The sequence below is a fragment of the Oryctolagus cuniculus genome, chromosome 3 (assembly GCF_051225735.1).
Source record: "Oryctolagus cuniculus isolate XC-2025 breed Fujian yellow rabbit chromosome 3, ASM5122573v1, whole genome shotgun sequence".
In the NCBI taxonomy this organism is placed as follows: Eukaryota; Metazoa; Chordata; class Mammalia; order Lagomorpha; family Leporidae; genus Oryctolagus; species Oryctolagus cuniculus.
In genome coordinates, this window is record NC_142869.1 from 65,940,408 (window position 1) to 65,959,452 (window position 19,045).

General features: G+C 42.1%; 1 protein-coding gene across 21 annotated transcripts in view; it reads left to right on the top strand.

Annotated features, from left to right (window-relative positions):
• The window catches only part of ATF2 (activating transcription factor 2), a 107,549-nt gene that overhangs the window by 18,622 nt on the left and 69,882 nt on the right, over positions 1-19,045 (top strand). For 7 of the 21 annotated variants that reach the window (XM_070070661.2, XM_070070665.2, XM_051848478.3 and 4 more), the window contains one exon: positions 14,095-14,169. The exons of 2 other annotated variants lie outside the window; for them this stretch is intronic. In XM_070070661.2, the coding sequence (XP_069926762.1) occupies positions 14,138-14,169 (32 nt within the window). In that variant the 5' untranslated portion in view covers positions 14,095-14,137. Of the gene's footprint in view, positions 1-11,710; positions 11,970-14,094; positions 14,170-19,045 lie in introns of all 21 variants that reach the window. 12 more of the 21 variants (XM_070070663.2, XM_051848487.3, XM_051848479.2 and 9 more) reach the window with 3 other exon arrangements.

Here is a 19,045-nt window from a genome sequence, read left to right on the forward strand (position 1 = left end):
CTCAATCCAGGTTTCCCACATGGGTGGCAAGGACCCAATTACTGAAACCAGCACCTGTTGTCTCCAAGTATTGTGGGAAAGTACATAGTTAATGAGAGGAGCCACATTGGAATTTTGCCAGCTAAGGGTAGAGTGAAGGTCTGACAACCCCTTGCCAACTGGCCCAACTGTCAGTGACTGACTGATAAGTACTGCAGAGTTTGACAGCCACACCTGAACTGTGCAATGGTGAGGGTCCATAATTGACACCACAGACCATTGTTGGATGGCTCATCCCACATATGGGAGGTCCTTCATTGACAGCTGCTGTCAGTCATGTTTTCAAAGGCCACAGTCTGCCTGCCCTGACCCCTGTGACATCCTGACTGGGCCCACATGATGGGTCTCCTTCTGTGTACATCCAGGCTCTCTTTCCCTGCTGTGCACAGGCAGGCTTCCCTGTGTGTACACCATGTAGGCCCAGCTCCCATGCACCAGCAAGCCCTGCCCCTCTCCCAGTAGCAGAAACCAAAAGTTCACAATATTGTGAACTTGCCAGCTCCTCAGTGACCTTTAAGTCATAATAAAGCTACCATAAGGGCCACTCCCATTCTCATCATACACCTGACACCATGACACTTCCACTATTTCCTAAAATTGAGAAATGGGCACTGCTGCAGCCCACTGCCCCCTTTTGAATATTAAATTTTAACCCAGGACATCACCCCCAATGCTTCGCGAGGGTCGGAAGGGTAGGCCTAAGCTCGTTGATGGGGTTTTCTTCTTCCTCCCTGCCAAATAATCAAGGCTTTTTCTTTTGTGGGCTTTTTAGCTTTGTCATGTCTTTTTTCTTTCATGGATACTTCTTCATTGTTGGAAGTTTTTCTTTAGAGAAGGGTTTTTCTTTGTTTGGAAGCTTTTGCTTTTTTGTCTGTTTTGTTCATAAATGACTTGGTTCTTGGCTTACACTTTTGCTCCAAATAAATCCTTGTTTCCTGTTCATCTCTGTGCCTTCACCTGGGAATTCTTTTCATTCGTGGAAGGAACGACCTGCAGTAAGCTTAGCCAGGATTCCCCAAGTCCCGCCACACCAGGGTGTCCATCAGCCGGAAGCTGGAATACAAGATAGAGCTGAGACTCAAATCCAGGCACTGTGATAGAGGATGCAAGCATCCCACATTGTATCTTAATCACTATAAAGAGCCTGCCCTGCTTTGTTCTTTTTAAGATTGCTTTGACCGTTCAGATTTTTTGGTGTTTCCTAGGAAATTTTTTTTTTTTTGACAGGCATAGTGGACAGTGAGAGAGAGAGACAGAGAGAAAGGTCTTCCTTTTTTTTGCCGTTGGTTCACCCTCCAATGGCCACCACAGCCGGCGCACCACGCTGATCCGATGGCAGGAACCAGGTGTTTCTCCTGGTCTCCCATGCGGGTGCAGGGCCCAAGCACTTGGGCCATCCTCCACTGCACTCCTTGGCCATAGCAGAGAGCTGGCCTGGAAGAGGGGCAACCGGGACAGAATCCAGCGCCCTGACCGGGACTAGAACCCGGTGTGCCGGCGCCACAAGCGGAGGATTAGCCTATTGAGCCATGGCGCAAGCCCGTTTCCTAGGAATTTTTAAGATTGCTTTCCTGGTTCCGTGAAGAATGTTGTTGGTATTCTGATGGGACTTGCCTTGAATCTCTAAGTCACTCTGAGTGATGTGGACGTTTTAACAATGTTCTAATATGTGAACATGGAAGGCCTTTCCAATTTTTGTGTGTTTTGTTCAATTTCTTTCATAAATGTTTGTAATTTTCCCTGTAGTGATCTCTTACATCTAGTTAAATTTATTCCAAGGTTTTTTTTTGTTTGGTTTTGCTTTTTGGTGGCCATGATAAATGGGATTTTTTGCTTGTTTTTTAAAGATTTTTTTATTTATTTGAAAATCAGGGTAACAGAGACAGAGAAACCGGTATCTTCCATCTGTTGATTCTCTCACCAAATGGCTACTACATCCCAGACTTGGCCAGGCCAAAGCCAGGTGCCAGGAACTCCATATAGGTCTCCCTGTGGATGCAGGGGCCCAAGGACTTGTGCCACCTGCTGCTGCTTTTCCAGGTGCATTAGCTGGAAGCTGGTTTAGAAGCAGAGCAGCCAAGACCTGAACCATACTCTCATAAGGCATTGCAAGCAGTGGCTTAACCTACTGCACCACAAAGCCAGCCACAAATGGGATTGCTTTTATAATTTTGGCAGCTAGTTTGTTTTGGTATATAAAAATATACTGATTTTTGAGAATTTATATTCTGTGACTTTAATGAGTTTGTTAATCTGTTTTATAGTGTTCTCCTTTTGAGATCTTTTGCTTTCTGTTTAAGTAGAATCAAGTCATCTATCAATAGCAATAGTTTGACTTCGTCCTTTCCTATTTATATGCCTTTTATTTCATTCTCATTCCTAATATGGCTAAGACTTGCAGTACTGTTTTGAATAAGAGCAATGAGAATCTTTGTTGAGTTCCAGATCTTAGAGGTAATACTTTCTGTTTTTTCCCATTCAATATGATGTTGTCTGTGGGTTTGTCATATATAGCCTTTATTTTGTTGAGGTACTTTCCATCTATACAGATTTGCTCAAGGTTTTTATTATGAGTAAGTGTTGAATTTTATTGAATGCTTTTTGTGAATCTCTTGGGATGATTACATAATTTTTATTTTTCATTTGGTTGATGTGATGTACTATGTACTGTGTTTGTCAGGTTTCTTGTTCTAGAGTTTCTTTTCCTTGTTGAGTCCTTGTCTGGTTTTGGAATCAAGGTAATGGTGACTTTATAGAATGAGTTTGGAAGGGCTCCCTTCCTTTTGATTTTTTTTTTTAATAGTTTGAGAAGAGTTTGTATTAATTAAAAGTTTGATACAGTTGGAAAGTGAAGTAAGTCATATAATTCTAGGCTTTTCTTTTTGGGAGATTTTGAATACTGACTCAGTTTCATTAGTTGTTACTGATCTGTCCAGATTTTTTGTGTCTTCATGGCTCAGTTTTGGTAGGTTATATATATTGAGAAATTTATCCATCCATTTCTTACAGGTTTTCCAATTTATTAACATACAGTTGTTCCTAATAGTTCCTAATCATCCTTTGTATTTCTCTGGTATTGGTTATAATGTCCTTTTTCATCCCTCAATTTTATTTACTTAAGTCTTCTCTTTTTTCTTACTCTGACTACAAATTTATTTAATTCATCTTCAAGAAATCTACTTTTTATTTCATTTTTTTTTTCTATTGTTTTCTTAGTTTCTATTTCATTTAGTTTTGCTCTGATTATTTCTTTACTTCTACTGACTTTGAGTATAACTTCTTGTTTATGGTCCATTCTTATTTTTCTAGGTCCTTGGGTATATTGTTAGGTTGTTTGTTCTTAGTTTTTGTTTTGTTTTTATGTGAAAGCTTAGAGCTTATTGCTGTTAACTTTTCCCCTTAGTACTGTTTTTGCTGTATCTCGTAAATTTTGGTTTGTTGTTTCCATTTTCATTAGTTTCAAGGAATTTCTAATCTTACGAGTTTTCTTTAACAACTCATTGTTCACTCAGAAGCATGTTATTCACTCTCCATGAATTTGTCTCATTTCTGGAGTTCCTTGTGTTTGATTTCTGATTTTACTCCATGTGGTCAGGAAAAATACATATTATAATTCAGTTCTTTTGAATCTGATGAGACTTGTTCTGTGGCCTAACATGTGGTCTAGCCTAGAGAATGTCCCATGTGTTGATGAAAAGGACATACATTCTGCAACTATAATTACCTCTTAGTTTTTAGTCTGTAGTACAGTTTGTGGTATTTTTTTTCTTTCTTTTTTTTTTTTTTTAATTTGAAAGGCAGCGTTACAGTGAGAGAGATCATCGCTGGTTCACTTCCCAAGTGGCAGCAAAAGCTAGAGCTGGGCCAAGCCAAAGCCAGGAGGTGGGAGCTTCCTCCAGGTGTCCCATGTGGATGCAGTTTGCCCAAGCACTTGAGCCATGTTCCACTGCTTTCCCAGGTGCGTTAACAGGGAACTGGATCAGAAGTGAAGAGGCAGGGACTCAAACTGACACCCATATGGGATGCCAGCATTACAGGTAGAGGCCTAACCTGCTACACCATAATGCTGCCTCCTGGATCTTATTTTTTAAATCTTTTGAGCCACTTTGTGGCTTTTTAAAACAAATTTATTTATTTATTGAAAGAGTGTGTGTGTGGTGGTTGAGGGGAGAGATATCTTCCATCTGCTGGTTCTCTGTCTAAATGCCTGCAATAGCCAGAAGCCAGGAAGTTCATCCAGGTGTTCCATATGGTAGCAAGAAGCCAGGTACCTCTGCTATCATCTGCTGCCTCCAGGCAGGAAGCTGAGTTACAAGCAGAGACTGTACTTAAACCAGGCACTCTAATATGAGATATGGGCATCCCCAAGTGGCTATTTTACCCTTTGTGCCACAATACCAGAGTTCATTCTGGGTCTTCTATAGGGATGACAAAAGCCTAACTACTTAGATCATCACTTTGTGCCTCCCAGGTTATGTATCAGCCAGAAACTAGTATCAGGAACAGAGCCAGGACTTGAACCAAGTACTTCAGAATGGGATGTGGGCATCCCAAACAGGATCTTAACCACTAGGCCAAAAGCCCACCCATGTTGCTTCTTAAGGAATGGCTTTCCTGGATTGAAGACTTATTATTATGAAGATGTGTCTTCTGGTGTTAGCATGGTGGACTACTATGGTGTTAGTTCCAGTTAGACAGCATAGCATAGTCTCCCTCGCTGTAGCAGCACCTTCACTGTAAGCAGACTGGGTATACGCACAGTCCTGAGCATCATCCCAAAAGCATATACAGTACTGAGAAGTGGTGGGGAGGTTGACCATCTGGGATTACAGAAAACATAACAGATCCTGGTGTGCATAGGTCCCAGTGCCAGTAAGCAATGCTGTGGGTGGGAGTGGGGTAGGGAATTGGAGGTGATGGCACTGTAGTAGTGCTGCATGGGCTAGGATACTAGACTCACCATTGCTCACTAGATCTAATTGGATTCATGAAGCCACAGTTGTTTGTTTTTTTGTTTGTTTGTTTCTTAAGATTTATTTATTTATTTGAAAGGCAGGGTTAGAGAGGCAGAGAGAGAGAGGTCTTCTGTCTGCTGGTTCATTTTCCAAATGGCTGCAATGGCTGGAGCTGGGCCAATCCGAAGCCAGGGGCCAAGAGCTTCTTCCGCGCGAGATCGGACCACCTGCAGGGATAGGTCCGATTTATTTCCGAACACGTGGACAGTGCATGATCCCTATACCTCGCTTCCCCTGCACTGGGGAGTCCCCCAAGCCATTGGGCTAGCGTCTGTATCTCCATTGCTGGTTGGCTTTGCTTCTTTTTCTATGCTGGAATCCCTCCTTAACCTGCTATGTTCCCTTTATTCCCCTACTGAGCTCCTGTCTTTTTCCTCAGGCACTTACCCTGAGATGCAGCTATTGATTTGTTGCTTTGATTCTCTGGAGGAACAGGCAAATAAATGCTGGTCATCTATTCAACCATCTTAGAACTCCCCTGAACAGTAAAAAAATTTGAAATCAAGAATATGAATGAAAGGGTGGTAACACTGTTAAATTTTTTCTTAAACATTGATATACTAAATGATTTTAACTAACTTGACTTTATCTAGCTGTTTAAGTTTACTGATTTGGTAAGATGTGTTCTCCAGACAGTATAAGGACCATGAAGACAGGGACTGTGTCCTGTCATTGTACTTGGCATCTAGCACAGTTCCTTTTCATTACTGGCATTGGCTTAGTAATGTTTAATGAGTGAATGAGTGAATGAGTAAATGAAAGAGAGAGCTGGGTTTCAAGGGGTGGGAATAGTGGATACAAGATCAGAAGTGAGTGGTGTTAACTGGTAAAAGGGGTAGATGAGTAGGATTTGAGAGCATTCTGTGCTGAGGGAAGGAGCTGATTAAAAGCCTGTCGTATACCTGGGGCCAGAGATTAAGAGGTAGCGTAATACTGGGGTGGGAGGCAGCTATTAGTCCGTGCAGGGATCTGTAAAGTGTTAAAGATTTGAGACTTTATTCTAAGAGCATTTTTCTTCTTAACTAGTACTTTTCCCTCATTTTGAGGAGATACTGCTTGAGTTCAGACCATCATTCTCCTGAATTAGCAGGGTCTTGTGCTGTTTTTTTTGATGCATTGTATCACCTTCTTTAATCTATCCTCCACACTTGTGTTAGTGATCTTGCAAAATGCTCATCTGATTATCTAGTTCGCTTACCTAAAATCTTTCAATTTCTTCTAGCAGGATCTGGCAGACTTTTTCTATAAATGGAACCTGATTGTAAATATGAATATTTTAGGATTTGTGAGGACCACATATGGTCTCTGTTGGATTTTTTCTTTGCCTTTCATCCTCACCAGTAATTTTTTAAAACCATGAGAAACTTTCTTAGCTTAGCAGTTTGCCCAGAACCACAGTTTATAATCCTGAGGCTGAGGGAAGAGAGGGTTGGGTGGTGGGAGAGTGAGAGTGGAATCTGGGCCGGCGCCACAGCTCACTAGGCTAATCCTCCGCCTTGCGGTGCCGGCACACCGGGATCTAGTCCCAGTCCGGGTGCCGGATTCTGTCCCGGTTGCCCTTCTTCCAGGCCAGCTCTCTGCTATGGCCAGGGAGTGCAGTGGAGGATGGCCCAAGTGCTTGGGCCCTGCACCCCATGGGAGACCAGGATAAGTACCTGGCTCCTGCCATCGGATCAGCGTGGTGCGCCGGCCGCGGCGGCCATTGGAGGGTGAACCAACGGCAAAAGGAAGACCTTTCTCTCTGTCACTCTCTCTGTCCACTCTGCCTGTCCAAAAAAAAAAAAAAAGAGAGAGAGAGAGTGGAATCTAAACTTTTTGCCCTGGTATGTATGTATGTATTTATTTTGACAGGCAGAGTGGATAGAGAGAGAGAGACAGAGAGAAAGGTCTTCCTTTTGCCGTTGGTTCACCCTCCAATGGCCGCCACAGCCAGCGTGCTGCGGCCGGTGCACCGCGCTGATCCGATGGCAGGAGCCAGGTGCTTCTCCTGGTCTCCCATGGGGTGCAGGGCCCAAGGACTTGGGCCATCCTCCACTGCACTCCCAGGCCACAGCAGAGAGCTGGCCTGGAAGAGGGGCAGCTGGGAAAGTATCCGGCGCCCCGACCGGGACTAGGACTTGGTGTGCCGGCGCTGCTAGGTGGAGGATTAGCCTATTGAACCGCGGTGCCGGCCTGCCCTGGTATTAAAGCCCCTTCAAAATTTGTTTCTCTCTCTTCCCTTATATCCCATGCATCAACCTTCAGAAATTCTTAGGGATCACTCAGTGTACTCTGCTTAATTGTGCCTCACTAGTGGTATCTTCTCTTCCTGAAATGTTATCCTGGAGTGGCAGATTGCTCTTTCTTTGAGAAGAGGTAGCTCAGGCACTATTTCTTCAGTCTCCTTCCCAAGGCCCTCTCCAGGTATTTGGTACTTAGGAAATAACAGCTCATTCAGATAAATTCACGTTTACTTTTTTCTTTTTTTTAAGAGGACCTCATGTAACAATATTGGAGATGTCAGGGGACCCAGTCACAGGGAATATAAATCAAAACCTTCAAATATGCCTTCACTTTCATGGAGCAGTTTCACTTCTAGAAATTCATCCTGTCCCAGTTTTTATAGATACTGCAAGAAGATTGTCCCAGAGATAGTAATTAATAATAAAAGTCTATTAATAAGAGAACTGGTTAAATAAATATCTCATTTCCATATGATAGAATACTAGATAACCAATCAAAAATACTCCCTAGAGACAAGGGTTTGGCATAGCAGTTAAGATACTACTTGGAGCCGGCGCCGTGGCTCAATAGGCTAATCCTCCACCTTGCGGCGCCGGCACACCGGGTTCTAGTCCCGGTTGGGGCGCCGGATTCTGTCCCGGTTGCCCCTCTTCCAGGCCAGCTCTCTGCTATGGCCAGGGAGTGCAGTGGAGGATGGCCCAGGTGCTTGGGCCCTGCACCCCATGGGAGACCAGGAAAAGCACCTGGCTCCTGGCTCCTGCCAGGATCAGCGCGGTGCGCCGGCTGCAGCGGCGGCCATTGGAGGGTGAACCAACGGCAAAGGAAGACCTTTCTCTCTCTGTCTCTCTCTCACTGTCCACTCTGCCTGTCAAAAAAAAAAAAAAAAAAAAGATACTACTTGGGATGTCTGCATCCCACATCACAGTGCCTTTATTAGAGTGGCTTTGGAATCTTTCCCTCCAATTCCTCATATTCTTGTCCCTAGGCAACCCCTGGTTGCCTTTCTATACATTAGCTTTTATTTTCTAGAATTTTGGATAAATGGAATCATATAGTATTTTTTGATTGTCTTCTGATTTTTTGTTTTGCTCACACACCAATAAAGCACTTTAACTTTAGCTTTCCTTGTGGACATTTTGTGTAAATCTTCATTTTACTTTAAATGATTAAATTCAGCAATTTAGCTTAGTGGTAGTATTGGTTAATATCGCACAGTACTAGCTCTGAAGTAAGATTGTCATACTTTAGCTATCCTTATTACAATTTCTCCATCAGTAAATTGGGAATAATAAAGCACACTTCATAGAGCTCTTAAGAGACCAAATATAGATACATAAATCACTTAGAAAAATGTTAATAATGTGTATTCAATATAGAATGATTATTACCTGTAATTGCTATGAAATCTTTTTATTTGAAATTATGTTGTTATAATATTTTCAATACCTAAATTTGGATAAATAACTGTCTTTCTGAATTAGTACTACTCTGGGAAATAAACGCTGCTTAAATATCAGTAATGATTGATCAGTAGCTTGATCAATTTTCCTTGATCATCTAAGCCATCTCTAGTACATATTATTTATGTTTAATTTAATAGAGTTTGTATTTCTATAAGTAAATATGGTATGCTGGTGCTGTGGCATAGTGTGTAGAGCTGCCGCCTGCAGTACCTGCATCCCCTGTGAGCGCCAGTTCAAGTCCCAGCTGCTCCACTTCCGATCCGGCTCTCTGTTATAGCCTGGGAAAGCAGTAGAAGAAGGCCCAAGTCTTAGACCCTTGCACCCGTGTGGGAGACCTGGAAGAAGCTCCTGTCTCCTGGCTTTGGATTGGTGCAGCTCCGGCCGTTGTGGCCAATTGGGGAGTGAACCAGCAGATGGAAGACCTCTCTCTCTGTTTCTCTTTCCCTCTCCTCTCTCTGTGTAATCCTGACTTTCAAACAAATGAAAAAAAAATTTTTTTTTAAAAGAAGTAAATATTGGGGCCAGCATTGTGGCGTAGTGGATAAAGCCATTGCCTATGATGCTGTCATCCTATTTGGGTGCTGATTCAAGTCCCGGCTGCTCCACTTCCAATCCAGCTCCCTACTAATGGCCTAGGAAAAGCAGCGGAGGATGGCCTTAGTGCTAGGGACCCTGCCTCTCATGTGGGAGACCTGGAAAAAGCTCATGACTCCTGGCTTCAGCCTGGCACAGACTTGACTGTTGCAGCCATCTGGGGAGTAAACCAGCAGGTGGAAGATCAATCTCTCTCTCTCTCTCTCTCTCTCTCTCCCTCCCTCCCTCCTTCCCTCTCTCCCTCCCTCCCCCTTCTCTCTGTAACTCTGACTTTGAAACAAATAAAATTTTTTTTTTTTTAGAAAGTAAATATTAGCAGTTGCAGTTCCTTGTCAGTTAATCCAATATTTACTTTGTGCTTGCTCTTAGCAGTAAGATACTTGGAGATATAAGGATGAATAGAATAGCCTTATAATGTTATTGTGCCGAGCAGTCTGCTAGGACTTTACATATACTATTTTTTAAATAATTATCTGTCTCGAAAATTTTTTGATGTATTTTTAAATTTTATTGGAAAGACAGAGACAGATGATGATATCTTCTGCCTACTGATTAATTCCTCAAATGTCTGCAACAGCTGAGTCTAGGGCACGCTAGAGCCAGGAGCCTGGAACTGTATCCCTGCCTTCTATGAGCATGACAGAGACCCAGTACTTGAGCTCTCATCTCCTGCCTTTCAGGCATACATTAACAGGAAGCTGAAATTAAAGCAGAGCTAGGACTCAAACCAAGTACTCAGATGCAAGAATACCAAGTGGGTTCTTTTTTTTTTTTTTTTTTAAGATTTATTTTATTTTATTTGAGATGCAGAGTTACAGAGAGAGAGGGAGAGACAGAGACTAAGAGAGAAATCTTCCATCTACTGGTTCACTCCTCAAATGGCTGCAATGGCCAGGGCTGTGTGGGGAGCAACCCGGACTAGACTGAGTTACTGGAATTAAGACTTATTCTATGCATCTGCTCTCCCACAATATGGCGCTGGGAGAGAAGAAAACAGCTTCTACACAGGTGCCTCCAGTTCAGCCAATAAACTGTAGGACTCGCTCCTGATTGGAGGAGAGCAGCGTACTCGGCGTGTGGGCAGCCGAGTTGGGATTGGCGGAGGACTATAAAGGAGGAGAGAGACGGCACGCACCAGGAACATCTAAGGGGAACATCTGTGCAGCCCCCGAGAGAGCCGGCCGGCGGAGTGCCGCTCCCCTGCGGAAGTGGGGAATGTGGCCAGGGGGAACTGCCCTTCCACGGAGGTGGAAGGGATAGTAGCCAACCCGGGAAGAACCAGCAGCAAACCCGGGGAGGGCCGAGCAGACGAAAGAACAGCGCAGGGTCCTGTGTCGTTCCTCCACAAAGAGGGGGAGCGACATAATGGTGCCGTGACTCGGATATGAAGCCTAGGCAGGGTTTAGTGTCGTTCCCCCATGAAGACGGGGAGCGACAGGGCTGGACTAGACCAAAGTCAGGAGCCATGAGCTTCTTCTGGTCTCCCACTCTCCCACATGGTGGCAGGGACCCAAATACTTGGAGCATCTTCCTGTGCTTCCCCAGGTGCATTAGCAGGGAGCTGGATGGGAAGTGGAGCAGCTGGTACTTGAACTGGCATCTATATGGGATACTGGCTCTGCAGTCAGCGGTTTAACCTGCTGTACCACACACAGCATTGGCCCCACCAAGCAGCTTTTTAAACATGGTGCCAGATACTTGCCCCACACATATACTGCTTTTATTGCTTACAACAACTTTGTGAGGCAGGTGATATTACCCCTATTTTATTGTAGAGGAAACTGAAGCTCAAAGACATTTAGAAACTTGCACAAGACTGCTTATGAGTGTCACAACCAGGCTTCAAGCTAGTTCTGACCCAGAAGCTCATATTCCTCTTGTTGTGTTGTGATTCTTTAAGGAATGGTAGGCAGCATGCTGGGGTGGGAGAAGCACACAGATTATGTAATAGATTGCATTTTTGAAAATAGTAAGAGAACTGTTTGCAAAACATAACACAGAAAGCTTATAGAAGAAATTTTCATTTTGGATTATGAGGAAAGTATCACACAGGAAATGTCATTTGAATTGGGCTGTAACAATATGATATCAGTGAAGACAGCCTCTCATTTGGAAGGTAAATTTCAGACAATGTGAAGAGAATATGCAAATTGAAGGTCATTTTCCGAGAATGATATTGTTAAATGGAGGTAGAACCCAGAAGAAGGCAAGGTTCAAAAGAAAGGGTAATTCAGATTTTTATCTCTTAAGTATGGATATAACCCCTAAAAAGGTTGAATCTGATAAAATTTACTAAATAAATTACCAGATTTGTCCTTCAAGCATTTAGAGATAATTTTATACTTAATTTGGGGTTTTATTCTTAATTTATTACAGGTTAAAGACATCAGAGTTGTATGTTTGACAAGTATAAGCCTATCACTGTTCTGGAAGTCCTGTGAAGGCAGGTATCTGTTTTAATTCATCACTACATCCCCAGCATCAAGCAAAGTGCCAAGCATGGAGTAGATACTCCAGTGTTTGTTGATGGAAGAGAAGGAGGAACTTTGATGGCACCACATCATGAGAGCAAGGAGAGTGAAAGCTGACTCCTTTTAAACTTTACTTAGAACATACCAGAATACTCTTCATGAAAGTGAGTTTTCTACGAGTACAGATTGTTGATGCTTACTAGAACAGTGGTATGAAATGAGAGGGTTTCAAAAAGTTCATAGAAAATAAAATTAAAAGATATTATGAACTTGTCATGAAAATTTTAATGAAATCTCAACAGTTCTTTCTCTGTAATCATTGACTTCCTCAACAATTTATCGTTTAACAAGAAACTCCCTTGCAGGATTCCAATATAAGCATATTTCAAACTTTGCTGTAAAAGGGAGATAAGTCTAGATTGAGAGCTTGAGATTGAATTAGATTGACAGAGATAACATTTAAGCTTCCCAGAGGGATTGGCTTTCACTTACGTCACAGGGTGGTGAAAAGTTAGTAATTACAGTCACCTCAGCTAGATATTAAAATATCAGGCTGATGCTGTGGCGTAGTTGGCTAAGCCTCCACTTGTGGCACTGGAATCCCATTTGGGCACTGGTTTCTAGTCCCAGTTGCTCTTCTTCTGATCCAGCTCTCTGCTATGGCCTGGGAAAGCAGTAGAAGATGACCCAAGTGCTTGGGCCCCTAACCCTACATGGGAGACCCAGAAGAAGCTCCTGGCTCCTGACTTCAGATCACCTCAGCTCCAGCCATTGTGGCCATTTGTAGAGTAAACCAGCAGATGGAAGGCCTTTCTCTCTATCTTTTCCATCTCTCTGTAACTCTGCCTCTCTCTCTGTAACTATACCTATATATATAGGGAAATGGGTACTTCTATTGATTAGCTAGGAAGTAAGCTTTGTGAGAGTAAGGAACTTGTTTTGTTGGGGAGAGGGACAGTTGTAGTAATGATGGTAGAAAAGAAAGATAGATACCAAAGGTTGACTCCCTCAGGAAGCTTTCCTGGAACAATCAGATTGGTCCTTGCACCGCTTTAATACTCCTGATGCTTATATTTCTATATTCTTGCAACATTAATTGAGATCGTATTTCTATATTCTCCTCCTTTGGCTAGACTGAAGATTTCTTGACTGAAGGTACTGTTTATTAGTGTTTCAGGGTTCCTTTCCATCTTTGTTTCTAATATGTTTCTTGAGGGGTGGGTATGGTGGCTCAGCAGGTTAAGCCATCACTGAGAAGCCCACATTCCATATCAGAGTGCCTGAGATCAAGTCCTGCCTCCACTTCTGGATCAGAAGTGGAACAACCAGTACTCGAAGCGGCACTCAAATGGCACTTCAGGTGGAGGCCTAACCTGCTATACCAGAGCACAGGCCTGATATAGTTTTTTAAAAATGGATTATTGGCCTATGTAGTTTTAGTATGCTGTATGCAGATTTATCTTTAAGTTAAATAAGCAAGCTGTAAATTTATGGAAGTGAGAGCTGCCTGTATAGTTCAGCTACATTATGAGAGAAGCACATTTCTGATAAATTAGGCTGAGAACCTGACTGCTGAAGAGAATATTTTTAAAATTTAAAAGCTTTCTGAATGTAAATTATGAAATACTAGAACTCATCTTGCTCATCAGGCTTCAGAAGGATTTTTACTTGTTGAATGACTGTCCTTCAACCAGAACCTTAAAGGTTGAATTAAATGTTTTTTTCTTAAACCTCTTTTGTGGAATTGGATGTATTAGTAACTATACTTCAGGCTCTTCTTTGGGTGTTTATGTTGCAGAAGCAGTACTCACTCTGTAAAAATTCTTAGGGGCTGGTGTTGTGGCATAGTGGATTAAGCTACTGACTGTGATACTGGCATCCATATGAGCACCAGTTTGAGTCCTGGCTGCTCCACTTCCTGTCCAGCTCTCTGCTAATGCACCTGGGAAAGCAACCAAAGCTGGCCCAAGGAGTTGGGGCCCTGCCACGCATGTGGGAAACCCATTGGCGTTCTTGGCTCCTTGGCTTTGGTTTGGCCTAGCTCCAGTCATTAGGGCCATCTTGGAAGTGAACCAGATGGATGATCTCTTTCTGTGTCTCTCCCTCTCTCTCTCTGTAGCTCTGTCTTTCAAATAAATAAATCTTTTTTTTTTTTTTAAGTTCTTCATAGTGACTAGATTTTTGGATGACAGTAATATTACAGAAAATAATTTGAATGTTTTACTTTCTATTGTTTCAAAAAGTGTTTCAAAACTGTTTTTAACAATGTGAAACCACTTCATTTTTCAGTATCCTTGCCATGAAAAACAGGACGTGATAAGCTGCTTAACTTATGAAATTCAAATTACATGTGAATTCTGCCAGGTATGTGTACAATATTTGGTATTAGCAATTTTTCACATTTTCAAAGGTTGTTTCTATTAGATACATATTTCAGTACTTTTTCCCCACAAATAAGAAACCATTTATATGGTAAATAGCTTAGTTTGTACTTCTGTTGCGTTTTTAAATCATCAGATTAAGATAATCAAACTACACTTAACTATGGCAAACATAAATACATTTTAGTTAATTTTTCAAAATTAGTTCTAAATAACACTAATCCCATGAGATGTCCTGTACAAAAGTGTTCAAATAGCAAAAATAACTGTGGCCAAAATGCTGTTTTGGATGCTCTTCTGTTCATTTCACTTGAGAATATTAATATTCTGAAAAGTCCTACATAAAAAGTGTACTTCAACATTTCCCAAATTTATTTGGCTGTGTAACATTTTTCTAATCCCTGCTGAAATATTTTAGGAAACATTGCTGTAAGCTAGTGTTGAAAAAGGAACAATGTTATAGAGCTATTAGTTGAGGCAAATACAGTTTCTATATGTAATCTGCAGAAAAAGCAAACAAAAAAATGAGACCCTATAAGAAAGTTCACAGAAGGAATCATTGGGAACGTTTAAGTCAAAATTAAAATACAGGAAGGTAATCTTGATTCCAAAACGTCTTTCTGTAGTTGTTTTGTTCAAATCAGAATCCACAGATATCCTTATAACATTTGGTATCCTGTTTATTAAAGTTCTTTTCAATTTAAAACAGTTCCCCTCTTTCTCTGCTCTTCCTTTTCCTTCCCATGGCATTTGTTTGTTGAAGAGACCAAGTAATTTGTCGTGTAGATGTTCCTATGTATTGAGTTTTGCTGATTGCTTCCTGGTGATACTGTGATGTTTTTCTATCTCCTGTACTAATATTTTCTTGTAGTTGGAGCTAGAGAGGCTTCATTAGATGCATGTTTCACAGACACACCTAAAAGTAATTCATTGCTTTCTCTTGCATGTCAGAAAGCACCTATGTCCCATGTCCCATGTTTAGTGTTGTTAATTTAACACTGACCTGTAAGTTCAGATACTGTTAGCCTGATCCACCCATCACCTTTTCTCTTAATGGTTTCAAAAAATCAGTTACTGCAAGAAGACTAAGCGTCAGCTGACTAAGATACTGTAATGATCCTCTTCCCCCACAGAGGCAATTGAACAACTGTTCATGCATTATGTCACCCTCAGAACAGGTGAAGAAACCAGGTGAGCAACTTCAGTGCCTGGTTTTAGCATAATAAGAAAAAACACATTGAAGAAAGCAGGAAGGAAAGAATTGCCCATGTCACACCTTCACATCCAACCCCTGGTAAGCAGGGCAGTTTTAGAAACTTTGATGTGTATCACCACACTGTTGGTTAGGCCTGGTATCCATCTCCCTTTCCTCCCAAGACTGCACAGGGTTAAAGATAAAGAGGTTTTTCAAAGCTATGAGAGAAAAGAAACAACCCTATAACAGTGGCCCAACTTGCCTGACTAGACTTCTCAGCAGAAACCTTACAAGTTAGGGGACAGTGGGATGTGACTTTCACAGTAGTGAAGGAAAAAATAAAACTGTCAACTGGAATACTCTTTCCAGGAAAGCTATCCATCAGATATGAAGGAGAGAGAAACATTCCTAGGCAAACATAAGCTAAGAGACTTTATCACTATCAGACTTATAAGATAGGCTAAAAGGAATTCTTCAGATTGAAAGAATGAAATGCTAACAAGTGAACATAGAAAACTCATTGGCCGGCGCCGCGGCTCAATAGGCTAATCCTCCACCTAGCGGTGCCGGCACACCAGGTTCTAGTCCCGGTTGCCCCTCTTCCAGGCCAGCTCTCTGCTGTGGCCCGGGAGTGCAGTGGAGGATGGCCCAAGTGCTTGGGCCCTGCACCCCATGGGAGACCAGGAGAAGCACCTGGCTCCTGGCTTCAGATCAGCGCGGTGCACCGGCTGCAGCACGCCAGCTGTGGCGGCCATTGGAGGGTGAACCAACGGCAAAAGGAAAACCTTTCTCTCTGTCTCTCTCTCTCGCTATCCAACTCTGCCTGTCAAAAAAAAGAAAAAAGAAAAGAAAAAACTCATTGAGGGGTCAGCACTGTGGCATAGTGGGTGGGGCTGCCACCTGCAGTGCCGGCATCCCATATGGGCACTGGTTCTACTCCCGGTTGCTCCACTTCCAATCCAGTTCTCTGCTATGACCTGGGAAGGCAGTGGAGAATGGCCCAAGTCCTTGGGCCCTGCACCCACATGGGAGACCAGGAGGACGCACCTGGCTCCTGGCTTTGGATCAACGCAGTGCGCAGGCCATGGCAGCCATTTGGAGGGTGAACCAACGGAGGGAAGACCTTTCTCTCTGTCTGTCTCTCTCACTGTCTATCTCTATCTGTCAAAAAAAAAAAAAAATCACATGAATATATCCCATAAGTGTACCTTTTTACATGTTAGTCAAAAAGCCCAAGAATTATTTTTTAAAAAATAAGTTATTGAGGGGCCAGTGCTGTGGCACAATGGGTCAAGCATCCACTGGTGGTGCTGGAATCTCATTTGGGTACTAGTTCAAGTCCTGGCTGCTTGACTCTGATCCAGCTCCCTGCTAATGGCCTGGGAAAGCAGTGGAGGATGGCCCAAGTGCTTGGGCCCCTGCACCCATGTGGGAGACCCAGAGGAAGCTCCTGGCTCCTGACTTTAGCTCAGCACTGGCCATTGCCACCATTTGGGGGTAAACCAGCAGATGGAGGACCTCTCTTTCTGTCTCTCTCTGTGTAATTCTGTCTCTCAAGTAAATAAAGAAATCTTTAAAAATACATAGATAAACCAGTGGTGACAACCAATAGTTTCTTATAAAAAAGTCATTGATAGTTGCCCAGATCCATTGTTTCCTTGAGATTTAAAGTTGTGATTTTTCTGATTATTTCGTTCTTTCTGCATTTGCTAGTTGAAATGCTATGAAGAACTTTTCCTTTATCAGTTATTCAATTACCTGAAATACAGTTTATGCAGGAAAAGCAGAATAAGTGTTGATCTTTTGCCCTTTCTTTACCAGTTTTCAGTGAAAGCAGAGTTTATTAACTGCTGCATGACATGATGTGCTTGTTTGTTTCCAAAGTAGTCATTTCTGATTGTATGCCATGTTTGCTTTTCTTCCTTCTTTCCTTCCTTTTCTTATTTCTTCCCTTCTTCCCTCCCTCCCTTCATTATCTTTCTTTTGAAAATAATTTATTTTTGAAATTTTGAAATTTTATTTTTGTTGTTGTTGTTTTGGTCTCATAAGAGCCCTGTGTGGGGCAATCATTATATAAAAATGAATAGATTCTTTCATTTTTTTTTCCTGTCTTGTGTAGTATCTGCCTTTCTCAAATCAGAAAGCTTTTTTTTTAAAAAAAAATCCTAGAACAAATTGTATCTGAGTAAAAATCATCTATATAATTTTTGTCTTATTTGTTAGTTTTTGGTTAGATATGCTATTTTGTTTTTACTTTTTTGCTTTTTAATGAGGTATAATTTATACCTCATTAATGCACTACATAGAGTAAAATCTGTTCTGTCTTTTCTTTGGGAAATTACCTGCTGTATCCTGTTTAAGAAACCTTTTCCTACTGCAAAATGATGACGATTGTTTTCTAGATTTTCTGCTGGAAACTTTGCCTTTGCCTTTGACATTTACATATGTGGTCCACTATGACAATTTTATGTATGATATGAGATTGAAGTTGGGTCATTTTCTGAACTTAATTGGATACTTACTTGATGTGCATTAAAGGCTCTGAAAAAGTCCTGCAAAATTAAGCTCATATATTTACTGCTTTCCAAATGTGTTTGGCTCCATAGAACTTTTTCTATAATAGATTCTTACATACTTGTAGAATATGCATTGACAAACTGATATAGAAAGATTGATAAGCCATTGTTGTAAAGGGAATATTAAACAATTATTAATTTAGTAAAATACTATTTCTTTATAAAATTTCTTGAACTAACTATTGAAAGAATCATCCTTTCTCCCACTAACTGCAGTCAAACCTTATTATAAACCAGGTGGCCCTAAAGTTCATTTCAGGATCCCATTCTGTTCCATTGCTTTATCAGTTATCATTAAAGTGATAGCACAGTATCTTAATGTAGTTTTATAGATAAGTCTTTGATAAGTCCTTTAGCTTATAAGTGTTCCTTTTTTTTTTTTTTTTTTTTTTTTTTTTTTTTTTTTTGACAGGCAGAGTGGACAGTGAGAGAGAGAGACAGAGAAAGGTCTTCCTTTGCTGTTGGTTCACCCTCCAATGGCCGCCGCGGCCGGCGCACCGCGCTGATCCAAAGGCAGGAGCCAGGTGCTTCTCCTGGTCTCCCATGGGGTGCAGGGCCCAAGCACTTGGGCCATCCTCCACTGCACTCCCTGGCCATAGCAGAGAGAGAGCTGGCCTGGAAGAGGGGCAACCGGGACAGAATCCGGTGCCCCGACCAGGACTAGAACCCGGTGTGCCGGTGCCGCTAGGTGGAGGATTTAGCCTATTGAGCCACGGCGCCGGCAGCTTATATCTGTTCTTAAAGATTGCCTTGCTTAATCTGAGTTTTGCATTACCTTAAAATTTGAGAGTCAGTCTATTTTTGTTTAAAAAAGGTTTATTTATTTAATTGAAAGGCAGAATTACAGAGAGGCAGAGGCAGGAGAGAGAGAGAGAGGTCTTCTGTCTGCTGGTTCTCTCCCAAATGGCCACAGTGGCCAGAGCTGCACTCATCCGAAGTCAGGAGCCAGGAACTTCTTCTGAGTCTCCCATGTGGGTGCAGGGGTCCATCTTCTGCTTTCCCAGGACTTGGCAGAGAGCTGGATCAGAAGTGGAGCAGCTGGGACTAGAACTGGCAGTCATGTGGGATGCTGGGACTGCAGGCAGCAG